The sequence below is a fragment of the Lytechinus pictus genome, chromosome 10, assembly GCF_037042905.1.
Source record: "Lytechinus pictus isolate F3 Inbred chromosome 10, Lp3.0, whole genome shotgun sequence".
Classification (NCBI taxonomy): Eukaryota; Metazoa; Echinodermata; class Echinoidea; order Temnopleuroida; family Toxopneustidae; genus Lytechinus; species Lytechinus pictus.
This window is the reverse complement of record NC_087254.1, coordinates 1835746-1849230: the sequence shown is the minus strand read 5'-3', so window position 1 is coordinate 1849230 and position 13485 is coordinate 1835746. Positions and strand designations below refer to the sequence as shown.

Sequence of the window (13485 nt, the reverse complement as noted above, 5' to 3'; positions counted from 1 at the left end):
CGATCTGAACAATCTCAAGATTATTTGCAATGGAGACGCAATTATTGCGCTAGTTTGTAGGATTAATCTCGAGATTGCAATCCCAAGTCAACTTGGGATTATTTGCAAAATAGCGCGCGATTTTACGAATTATCACGCTAATTCGTAGGTGCAGACGCACTCGGGATTATTTATTCACGGCATCAGACCATAATGCATCGATGTATCGCTCGAGCAGGAATCGCTCTTCTTGCGATGGTGGAGACGGGGTTTCTTGAATCTCGAGATTAATCGCGAAGAGGGCCGATCGGGCTAAAATCTCGAGATTGAGCAAACTCGGGATGGTGCAGCACCGCCTTTTCAAACTTTTTTTTTTTTTTTGGGGGGGGCAGGAACTCTTTGTCTACCCTTCTTCACTATCTAGTATGATATCAAATAAATACTGGAATAAAGAAAAGACCATCATAAGAGACATGACCCTTCCTCTCTATCACAACCTGTCTTTGCCAACTCTTTGAGCTAAAGTGATGATGAGCAGTAGATTAAGGATAGGAAGTGTAGGGGTTTCCGACGCACCTGTTTTCAATGCAGCCTCTACTTCCTTGGGTGTTGGGAACCAAGCCCTGGGCCTGGGAGCCTGGGAACATCCAATATCATACTCGCTCAGCATCTGATGAATCTGGGCTGCGTTCAGCACTGGGAAGTCCCGTCGGATTGAGCTCCACTCCGCCTACATAGAAGACAAGAAACCCATCATTAACATCAGTTTGATACTTTCACTTAAATTCTGAACTAAATATCATTTACTACATAGAAACTGCAACTATGACATATTTCAAATATTCAACAGTTTTTATCAGCGAATGATTCTGTTTCCTTCACAGCATTGTGCAATATTTACCTAAAATCTACTTTCTTAATATAGGCCTAATGTTTATTTTCGATGCTATGCTATTTTCTTATGTAGGTTAAGGTGTGGGTCAGATTTTTAAAGTAAAAACCCTAGAAGTGAGACCTTTCTAAAATGATGTATATGTATGAATTACACATATGAAAAAAGATGTGTTAGCACCATAAGAAATACTAAACTGAAAGCTCTAGTCTCTGTTTCATCAGTTGTTCAGCTGGACTATGTCTTGCTTCACTTCACCTCCTATATAAAAGAAGTCATTATTCTACTCTGTACAGGGGACCTATGCCCCAAATACGCAAATTCTCGAATTTTACCATAAAAGCAACATTTATCAAATTATAGGTCTATGAATGATTGAAGATTTGAAAATAATCAGAATCTAGTTATCAACACATCCTTGACATTATTTTATAACACTATAAGAATCATGAAATATCCAAACCTCAATTTTCTGTTATGATACTTTGATTTAAGCCTATGGGACATAGCTCCCTCACAATGTGTGAGAGATGGCTAGCCATATGAGGATAAAAAAGTAAAACAAGTGGAGCGCCTCTGGCAATCTTGCCTGCATTGCGCGATTCAATATAGCAGCAGTGCTGACTTTGAAAACGGCTATAGAATAATCATTCATAAAAAACACCATTCATATGATGATAAAATAATGTTCACTGACCCTAAATGACATTTGACCTTGATTGAGTGACCAAAGACTTGTGTAAGATGATCAGTGATACTTGATTACCCTTATTGTCCACATTTTATGAACTAGATCCTTAAACTTTCAAAGTGATGATGACAATTCAACAAATACCCCCAACAAGGCCAAAGTTCATTGACCTTGGTCATGTGACCTGAAACTCACGAAGGATATTCACTGATGCTTGATTACTCTTATGTCCAATTTTCATGAACTAGATCCATATACTTTCAGAGTTATGATGTTTACAAAACTTAACGTTGGTTAAGATTTAATTTTGATTCCCCAAACATAATCTTAGTTCATTGACCCTAAATGACCTTTGATCTTGGTCATGTAACCTAAATCTCACAAAGGATGTTCAGTGATACTTGATTAATCTAACGTCCAAGTTTCATGAACCAGATCCATAAACTCTCAAAGTTATGATGGAAATCAACAAATACCCCCAACATGGCCAAAGTGCATTGACCCTAAATGATCTTTGACCTTGGTCATATGACCTGAAACTCAGCCAGGGTGTTCAGTAATACTTTATTACCCTTATGTCCAAGTTTCATGAACTAGGCCCATATACTTTTTAAGTTATGATGACATTTCAAAAACTTAACCTTCAGTTAAGATTTTGATGTTGATTCCCCCAACATGGTCTAAGTTCATTGACCCTACATGACCTTTGACCTTGGTCATGCGACATCAAACTCTTGCAGGATGTTAAGTAATACTTGATAACCATTATGTCCAAGTTTCCAAGCCCATATACTTTCTAAGTTATGATGACATTTCAAAAACTTAACCTTTTTGTTCACAAATTTTACATTTTTAAAGACCAACTTTTAAAGAAAGAAATCAAAATAAACATACGTCTACTTGAACACAATGAGACATGAGTTTTACATAGCTAAAACTGCAAAAAAGTGAAATTTGTGGCACTGTTTTCAAACTTATCGACCAGTTTTTATCTGGATATATTAATGTAAAAGATACGTGTCATCCTTAATCATTGAGGAGCCTATTTCAGCACATTTTCATTATTTTCTCTGCTCTTAATTACCGGATAAGGGTTTGGTGCATCTCAGTCCAATCAAGAATTCGACATTTCACAAAATTTTTGGCTCCTTGTGCGAAATAAGAAGCCCTTGAAATGGAAGAAATAGCCCCCCCCCCCCAATTCAGTAATCACTCTATCACTCTGTGGAAGAAAACGAGCTCTTAAAATGGTGTGATAATTGAAAATAAGGGGAGTGGCATAAAAATGGTCACTTGTGAATAAAGAATTGCTCTAATGTTTATCCAGGACTAGGAAAAATAGTATTCCACATAGAAAAATAGGGTGGGGATGATTGATACATCCAACTCGCAGATAATGAATATTCCCAAATACATGGAAGATACAAGACAATAATTCAATACTTGTTCTCATTCAATAGAACAAGGGATATGGAAGATCATACTCTTTTCAAAAGATAGAAACTGACATGTCCTGCATCAAATGTTGATTTATATCAAATCATAAATCTTACACTTCCTTCCATGTATCAAAAAGCCGAAAGTAATCATGAAATCTAGAGTTGAAGATGGATAAAGTGGATTGTGATAAATCAATTTCAAGGATAAATATTGTCTGCTAACCTGACAAGGGCTTATATAAATAGAACAGGAAAGCCTTACACAAAAGATGCACATTATATCAAACAAATATTGTCAAAATTGACAAAAATAAAGATAAACAAATAGATGAAAATAAAAAATGACCTCTTGTAATTTGAAAAGAAATATTGTTGGAAGTTACTTTTGCTCTGTATCTCACTCTTTGTTTTCATCCCCCTCTATCTGTGTCCGTCTGTCTATCTCTCTCTCTGCCTCTCACTCCCCCTCCATCTGTGTCTGTCTATCTGTCTATCTCTGCCTCTCACTCTCCCCTCCCCCTCTATCTGTGTCTGTCTGTCTCTCTCTGCCTCTCACTCCCGCCCCCATCTGTGTCTGTCTGTCTCTCTCTGCCTCTCACTCTCCCCTCCCCCTCTCTGTGTCTTTCTGTGTCTATCTGTCTCACACACTCTCTTTCCACCTGTTGCTCTGATATGTCATCACAGGAGGCACAAGAGGATAACAAATAAATGAAAGGGGAAAAATGGCTTTTAAAATTTCTTATTCAAATCATTTTATTGAGACAATCAAAGAATGATTCCACTATTTCATGATTGCCACCCTCTATCATTTCTATCTCCCTCACTGTATCTACCAGTTTCCTGTGTGAAACTAAAACCTGATGTGATGCACAAGACACTCAAATACAATGAGGGCCAAAGGAAACCAGCTTAATTCCCTCTCAGAGGAAAACATAAGAAATGGAATCAATTTGTTTTGTTTACATCAAGAACTTCACATTTTATTTCTATATCAAAGTCATTGACAATGTGATGTCACATCACTGGCAAGCTACCAGTACAAAGTTTGATCAAGTTTTGTTTTATGGACCCCCTTCTCCATGTGGGCGATACCCTGTCATAACACACAATTAAAATTTGATACCCAAGGAGAAGGAATAAATCTTGTTTTTGAAGCATTACACATATAGGCCTATACAAGAATAGTTTAGGGTCTCCATCCCCTCATCAAGCTATCACAACATATGGGAGAAGGGTGGGAGGGGGGGGGGGACAGAGAAGATGTTGAGGGAAGGGTCATCTTATTTTACCTGAGCAAGTTGGAGTTTGGGTGTGGCTAGTAGGTCTGTTGCCATGGAAACCTTCTGTAGGAAGCTAGCCTGGAGCTTTAGATCTTTTTCATGGATCCACATCTCTAGGAGATCCAGGTTGCCTCTGATCTGAGCTCCCTTAGACCACTTGAAGAACTTGCCCCCAACTCCTGTCATTCAAATCAAAATGGAAGTATAATGAAGATTATGCAAGAGTTAACCAAAAAATGTTGAGATTAAAAATCCTAGCAATGCTAACTGCTTGCAACAACCAGGGAGGAGAACATCAAATAATATAAACTTACAAAGCTTCAGACAGGGGAGCCTTTAAAAAATTGATAAATGCTGCAGGTCTATCTTTTCAAAATGATGAGAACTTTCACAGGGATTTCTCCAAGGTCTGGAATTGTTTGCAGTGTGAGAAATTGCGATTAATTCAGGTATGAGACAATAGAAAGATTTGTATCGAGGTATGCAAGATTGTTGTTGCTGGAACAGGAACTTTATCTGGTTGAGGCTGGTGAGTGGAAAATAGAAAATTATTGGGTATTTTGAGGTCTGAACAAGTTCTTGTATTCGCTAGGGTGAGAAAGCATCTACAACCCCCCCATTACAGTGACTAACCATTAATGTTAGGGATTGTATCTAAACCTTGATGTTACTAAGGGCAGTTTTTGGACACACCTTGCATCTCTACTTTCAGGCATTTGTACCTCTAAAGGAATCAAGAAGGAGCACATAATCAACAAAACAAACTTGAGTTTGGCTGCCCACAGCCAATCAATAATACCTCATAAAACTTCATATAACAACAGGAACAAACAATCCCTTAGAAGGCTTGAATTCAATGATCATTGAAGTCAGATCTGATTAACAACTACACACTTCAAATTCATCAAGCACTCTGAAGGTTCATGTAGCAAATAGATCTATAAAAAAGAGTAAGTTTTCATTAGTTTGACATCATCAATTGAATTTTGACTTAGCATTCATTGGGTCAGTCACATTTAATTTTCCCAGCACAAAGGACGAAACAACTTGATATTGATTACGTTGAGATGAAACTGTTTTGTGTATGGGATAGGACAGAGAGGTTGGAGTTAAAACTCACCGTCCACAAGAAAAGGAAGGAATAAAGAGAGATGTGACCCCGAAATAACTTTCAGAATTTTTTTTTCTGTAAAACTTTTCAAATATTGTCAGAAGTAATGAAGACAGACACTATAACACTCAGGAGTATACAAAAGCTGAATATGCTTTCTTGGTGTGGAATAGTCAGAATAGTTCCTAGAAATTCTTAGAAATAAATTCAGAGAAGTTATACTTTTTCCTTCAAAATTATAGCAAATTATTCATTTTCTCCTATACATCATTTAAAGCTATTTATCTTCTTTATGAACAGTTGCAATTTGAGTTAGGCTGTATTTTATGACCAGATGAACTATGAAAAGTACAATCAAATCTGTAAATTCAATTTGATTCAACTGTGTTTATTCAATAGATGGGTAAGTACTAAAAAGGGTTCAAGAAATACTCCTGTATAGAGGTTATAATTACTTCTGCCCTAACATGGAGGCCTTGTGTGAGGAGCACCAATATATACAAAAAATAACATTTCCTCCTGATTCACTGGTGTGTATTGTTACCATGACAACACAGTAACAAACACAATAAAAGATATTCACACATGAATCTTGAATCATTGTGATGATGACTGCAATTTGTCTTTAGAATCATTGTACTATTCACACGTTTACTCGAAAACTGTGATTTGAATTTGAATTCCTGAGCGAAGGCGGTATTGTGTCCTTGGTGACTGTCAATCAAACCCAATCAAAGCACTGCATCACAAAAAGAAACTACGATGAGTGCATGACAATTGTATTATCTCCGGAAGTGCTTGAAAGGTCACGTCAGCTCGGCCCCTCAAAAGATGTAAAATTTGTATCGTAGCTTGAGTGAAACTTAGCTGGAATTAACCTCCGGAGTAGAATTTGAATTCGTGATGGTGATTAGCGTTTGTGATTCTAGTTTGGTTTCACACATGCTAAAAATTCGTCATTAGAATGATTTTTCCCTGGAATCATCATTCAAATTACGATTTTGGTACCGTGTGAAAGGGCAGTTACACATCTTCACTCTTAAGACTTAAGAGTATGCAAAATCACATATAATGGGCATTGGGCCAAACTGAGAAAGTACTTGGCTCTACAAGAATTTCCCCAAAGTTCTTGCCATATTGTGTTTACCATGGTAACATACTACCCAACCCATTAGAAAAAAATATATCTTGAACTGTCTATGACCAATGTGTGTGTTAACTTTTTGTTAGCATTGAGAGAAAACAAAGCTACTTCAATACACAAAATTTGCAACAGACCAACTGCTGAACAGTACGACTGATACCCATATTCTACCCCTGTAGTATTCGGCAAGGGTATGAAAATCACTTAAAGGACAAGTCCACCCCAACAAATAGTCCACCTGAACAAATAGAGAAAAATCCAACCAGCATAACACTGAAAATTCCATCAAAATCGGATGTAAAATAAGAAAGTTATGACATTTAAAAGTTTAACTTAATTTCACAAAACAGTTATATGCACATCCTGGTTGGTATGCAAGTGAGGAGACTGATGACGTCATCCACTCACTATTTCTTTTGTATTTTATGATATGAAATATTCTAATTTTCTCCTCATTGACAAGTGAAACGATTAATTCCTCTTGAACATGTGAAATTAGCGTTGTTTAATATATGGTTCAGTCAACTTGGTTCTTATTGTCAAATCTGTAAAAAATTAAATAATGTATAATTCAAACAATAAAAAACAAAAGAAATAGTGAGTGATGGGCATCATCGACTGATTCATTTGCATGACACTGAGTTGTGAATATCACTGGTTAGTGAAAAATAAGCGAAACTTTAAAATGTCATAACTTTCTTATTTTACATCCAATTTTGATGACATTTTCAGCGTTATGCTAGTCTGATTTTTCTCTATTTATTCAAATGAACTTTTTTCTGGGGTGGACTTGACCTTTAAATGTACCCTAAAACAAAACGGTTGATAACATCACTGAGACAAGATGGAGGAGATTATATGTTTACAGACTTTTTCCCCTTCTATCTGGGTCAGTGCTTCAATTAAAGTTGGGGTGGCTTTCCTAGAAAAACAGAGATTGATCATATTTCCTTACACACCTCAGATTTTAATTCTGACACAAGAATATATATATATAGCATTTCACAGGTCACTGCAAACGATGATTGTTAACATCTGTAGAAGTGAAAACACTGTTTTCAGTTTCCTTGAACACATGTGTACAGTAACCTAGATATAATACATTTCATATAGACAGACACAACTTGAAAGAAAACGATAAAAAATGGACTTTCCCTGATAAAAGATGACTTATATAGAAAGATGACTCATCGTCTGATAAAAGACAGATATGAAAATTTAGGGAGTGTACATACATAGAAGTTGAATATTCAAGATTGGGAGAAACAAAGCTTGTAGATAGTTATCATTTGATCCTAAGGCTACAATCTTTGTTTGTAATATTGCTAAGATTCTATTATGGTGGAGCTTTACTTTTTAATAAACAAAGAAAGAATTCACCATAATACAAACTAAAGATTAAAAGAAAGGTCATTTTGAAGTTAGGCTATATCCTAGAGACCTACATAATCTCATTCATTTATACTTGTCATATGTAATTAATTTTTGTTCAAATACTTTAAAAAATATGATTAAAGACTTCCAACAAATCCATACCCATCATAAAAAAATAATCTGAATAAGACAGAAAAATCATTAAAAAATATATATTATGCTTAAACCATCTAGCTAAGCAAATGTTTAAAACACATATGTTTGGGAAAATAATCATCGCAAGAAGAAAATCAGATAACCTCTACGCTGTTTGATAAAACAAATCTTAAATGTAATATTTACACATGAGCATCTTCACAAACTAGTCATTCATGAGAACTTAATAGAAGGTGAATTTATAACCACCCAAACACAGTAAATACAATATCCATAGTGAGTTCAGGTAGCTATTGGTGAATAAATGCAAGGGTTTGTTGCTAGCTCACAGCTATGAAAACTTGAACTGGCTCAAGTCAGTGTGAATGTATGAAATACATAATTGGGTAATTCAAGGCTTGAACAATGTGCAATGGCAACGCTCAAAGCAGTCTTGGAAGTGATCATTTATGGTCCTGCAAATCAGTTTGAAAAACCACCTCGCGATGTGGTTTTCAAGACTACTTTGCCTCAATTAACTAGTTTTAGAGTAGGTGAGGACACCATTGTTCTTCGGGGAGTGATCTTTGTACATGTTGGGCACGCTACTCCACAAACAGTATGTAGAATTTTTACACTGCAGTTTCATATTTCGCGTAGAACATGTGACCCCACTGAGAGCGTTCCCGTAGCAATAAGACCCCTGACAAGAAGTTGTTCTAAAAACCAGTTCAGGAGTTGGTGATGAGGAAACTAGCGAAGCAGTCTTCTAAACTGGTTTCCTAACTGGGTACAAGAAAGAAGATGAGAAGAGGATCCTACTCACTGACCAACCCAGTCTGCTCTCATCACTCAGAGAGGAAGAGAGAGCTGACAAGTCAGGTTTAAGAATTGACCCAATATCCCACTCCTTTTTTTGCTTTCAAGATTTTCAAAGAACTTCCACTGGTCAATGGAAGAGTCCCCCCCCTTGAAAATTCATAACCCTGAAATTTTTGGTGGATTTCAACTAACTTTATAGTTTCTCTTAAACAAACTTGATGCCAGGGTATACTTCCCCTTAAATACATTTATTTTCCTGAGTCCAGCTAACACACAGCTCATCAATTCCTGTCAGAAGTCTGTCAAGTGAGGGAGCTTGTTGCCTTCACCACCAACTCTCACCCCACTGCTTGTTCATCAGGACCAGGTAACCTAAACCAAGGAGACACTGAGGCTGTTCACACCGCAAGGGGGGACCGTGGGCGGACCGTGGATCGCGCTATCGTAGCGCGATCCACGGTCCGCCCATTGGCATTCGCCGGATTCACACCGCAGTGAGATAGCGCGGTCTATCGTAGCACCCCCTTTTTTGAGAGGTCCTGTTGCCATGACGCGTGACGTCATGAGGTCAGAGCGGTCAAAGATTTCGCGCGCTATTACGAACCCGTACTTGTTAGTTCAGAGCTCGATATCGCTGTGCCTATTATGCTAGCCGCGTGTAGAACGATGTCTTCCGGCGTGCTATCGTAGCTCGGGTTCACACCGGCAGAGATAGCGCGATCTAGCGCGCGCTAGACCGCGCTATCTCTCGTGGACCACCCCCAAGAGGTGCTCCAGTGGCACGCCGTTTTGGCTCGCCGTGGCTCGCTGTTGGGCGGACCGAAACGACGTTGTACCTTCCACACCGCAGAGATAGCGCGATCTAGCGCGCGCTAGATCGCGCTATCTCTGCCGGTCTGAACAGGCTCACTGTCACAACAAGTTTCCTCTAAACACGGTTCCCCCGTCAAACCTCTCACCTCAGTTGCAACTTTTCACAGGAAGATGATCTAGAGCAGTGTATTGATGGGAATTATGGGACATCACCTTGGGATGGGACGACACACCTTTCATACCCTGCTTTGAATTATTTATCCGGATGGTGACCCATATATTGACCCAATGCCTTAATACATATGGCAATTCAAATGTGTGTTTCATCAGAAATTTTAGACTTCTTTAATTTCATAAGTCATTTCAAGGCTAGATACACCAGTTAGTAATGCCCCATTGTTTTCTTATGAATGTAATGAAAAACAGGCATTCTTTAATACTTATTAACAAACATATTTTGTCCATTAGAGACACCACACCTATCTTCTGAAACTGTGTAGATGAAACTGAAATCACTTTGCTGAACTCAGGATCACATGGTTCTTGTAGCCAATATATAAAAATCCCACAAATATTACTTTTTCCATGTTTATCATACCTGTAACCATGCATTCAAAATCAGATGCATAAATTTAAATTTATATACATGAATTCTTTATATATATATATATATATATATAATTTATTGGTTGGATTGCTTAACTAAGCTAGTCGTACAGACTGTTTCACCCTAAGGCTCATCAGCAACTAATCACTAATTAGTATGAAGAACACAATTTTTTGAGACAGAATAAAGTATACAGAGCATGTGCATTAGGGTATAACATTGGGTTGACAGAGCATGTATTTCTATTAAGTATACTTAATTTCTTTGTTGTTTTTACTCAATAGGTGGTTTCAGACTGCCTCAAAGTTTATCAGTTGCGGTTATTTTCTGATCGGGAAAACTTGCCCTGATCTACTCCAATCAGAAAATACCAAGTAATTTTGGCTGGTGTGAAAGCAAATTACGTGTAATATCCGCGAAAGAAAATGCCTGCTAAATAGTAGGTACTTGTCAAAATTACGAGGACTTTCGCAGGGGTATTTTGGCAGTGTGAATGCAAATTACAGAAACTTTCTTAGCCCGGCGCGTAGTTGGGCATGGGCGACGTGGGTGGCTGCTGAGCTAGCAATTTTGAATCTCGTGCCTTGCCTGATTATCAGACCTACTGCACATGTTCTTAACTTTGAGAACTTTCCTGAAGGGTATGTTTTGGGGCGGTGTTAATGCAGGAATCATCGGGTTTTTCTGAGCCTGAAAAAGTTCTCGTAATTTACCGGATATTCTTGTGGTCAAGGCAGTTTGAAACCACCTCCTTACACAGATTTTACTGTCTTCCTTGCATAGGCTGTATCCACGAATTTCACAGCACTTAAAGTTTCATATTACATGAAGTTTGAATTGTCTTCATCACATCCAATGCCTTTAGATGAAGATGGAGAAAAGCCCAAAACTCACTTTTATACATAATATCTCACAACATCAATCACATCTTCAACATATTTAAAAAAAAGTATTGATAAGAAGAAATAGCTGATACACATAATTGACTAACACAGCCTTGTATGCTGAGCCTTAGCTTTTAAATTAGAATCCAAAGCAAAGTGACATGCAGCTAAATGCTGGTAAATTGATCAAATTAAAAACGAATTAATAAAAAAGTCTCTCCATTTATACAAGGGTAAAGAAAAAGTATTATAAAAGGTCATTCTTCAACTATTTTCATCAGTCTCCTCCTCCTCTTATTCCCCCTTCTCCTTCTTTTTCTTTTCCATTCTTATCTTTCTTTTTCTTCTTCTTTTCCATTCTTATCTTTTCATCTTTAGCATATGCTTCTTATACCCCTTTCATAAACCCAATAAAACCCAATTATGCGGCTAATAGCAGCATAATTGGGTCGTAAAATCAGAGGAGGACAAGAGTTATCTGCATTATTCTGATGCTGCTATTATCCGCATAATAGCGGCATCGGGACAAGATTTTGAGTTTATGAACGTATTTCCAAATAATGCGGATAATCGCCATGGTGCGGTCACAAGGTCACCCTTTTCCAACACAACCGCATCGGAGGGGGCGTGTCCAGTTGTCATGATGATTATCTGCCTTTTTCAGGACGGGCGCTCGTAAAAATAATGCAGATAATTTTCGGAGTTTGTGAACGCAATTTTTATTGAATTATCCGCATTACTCTTAGGCGGCTAATTGGAGGATAGGTTTTATTGGGTTTATGAAAGGGGTATTAGCCTCTGCTTCCTTTTTCTACTCCTCAATATCTTATCCAATACTTCTTCTCTCATTCTCAATGTCAACTTTCAAGAACTCTATCTCTCGATGACTCTCATTTTATGTAGTACTCCTGACCATCTTCTAACTCCCTTCAGTTCAAGGTTAGTGCAATCAATATACTTTTCCATTGCCCTGTCAGTCTAAATTTCCTTCTACCCAGGTTTCTCCTCATCCCATCGGTATGGCTGAGTCTAGATCACACCTCTCATTGCCTTGCTTGAAAGTAACACCATTAATACTAGAGCATGATAGAATGACTGTGCTTAGTATTATGAGTTAACTTTTTCGTTCAGAAGACCCAACCATACACATGGCTATACCTTCCTGGGTTCACCGATATAGTAAAAAAATGACCAGGATTTGAATTTAACAGTGACCAAGTGTCAATGGCCATCTGAAGTGGCATCTTCCTGGCCTGGCTGGCCATTCAAATATTTGGACAATTATTTGTATCAAAGGAACCTTATTTTTCAACAACTATCTGACAAGCAAATAAATCCTTTCTATCCTTTAAAGACAAAGCATAGACATAGGCGATGTATTGCACTGCATTAATGTAATTTAACTATTGATTTTCAAGACTGCATGTAGTTAATCGCCCAAACTAGTACCTTCACCTTAATCACACTTAATGCATGAAAATTTGATTTGGTGTATGAAAAACAAAAGATATCTTTCTTAAGAACACAGGATGGTGAGGAAATTAGAAGGATGGAACAGAAGAAGTCACATATGAAATGATTAAGACAGACATCAATGCAAAACAAGAGGAATCCAAAATAGAAGATGGTGAAAGAGAAGTACAAACAGAAAATGACAAGAAAATACTCTGGCTGAAAGATCTACAGTGAAAAAAGGAACTAAGAATGCCAAATCTTTCAATAAAGTACTTTGAAACATGAGATTCAGAGCAGCACCAGGGAAACAGTCAGACTGAATTTCCTCTTCACCAGGCTTCGAGAACACACCTCCAACAGGAAGACAAGGCAATATTACCTACTATTGGGGTATTCACACTATTCTGCATTCAAAAAGGTTTCTCACCCAATCAATGTGATAAACTCATCAACAGACCAAGGAGAAACAAAAGCTATAGAATTAGTTATAATAGGTTATTTACAATGCGGGATGACCTTCAATGGACAAATTAAGGATAATATGATAAAGATATCTCTATCAGGAAGGCAACAAGACATACAATCATTTTCTGTTACAGCTGATGAGCTTGAAAATCATGGAAACGAATTAAAAAAAAAATAGGAGCTACCATAGCAATAAATTACAATGAATCTGAACAAAATAGCCTGTAATAAATCTTTGTACTCCTCAAAGAATGAATCACAACAAAATAAATCTTACTTGAAATATATCTAGACTAGAGATTACTTCAATTTAAATACATTTAGTGACTTAAAAAAAATATTTTCTTGCATATCTCAAGACTGCTACAACCACATCAAGATTACCACTCATTAC

The 13485-nt window shown here is 37.3% G+C and overlaps 1 protein-coding gene across 1 annotated transcript in view; it reads right to left on the bottom strand.

Annotated features, from left to right (window-relative positions):
• LOC129269587 (tyrosine-protein phosphatase non-receptor type 13-like) overlaps positions 1–13485 on the bottom strand; it is a 34884-nt gene that overhangs the window by 12336 nt on the left and 9063 nt on the right. Inside the window, exons 3-4 of the mRNA XM_064105771.1 lie at positions 4291–4460; positions 556–709 (exon numbers count right to left, since the gene is read on the bottom strand). Coding sequence (XP_063961841.1) covers positions 556–709; positions 4291–4460 — 324 coding nt within the window. The remainder of the gene's footprint in view (positions 1–555; positions 710–4290; positions 4461–13485) is intronic.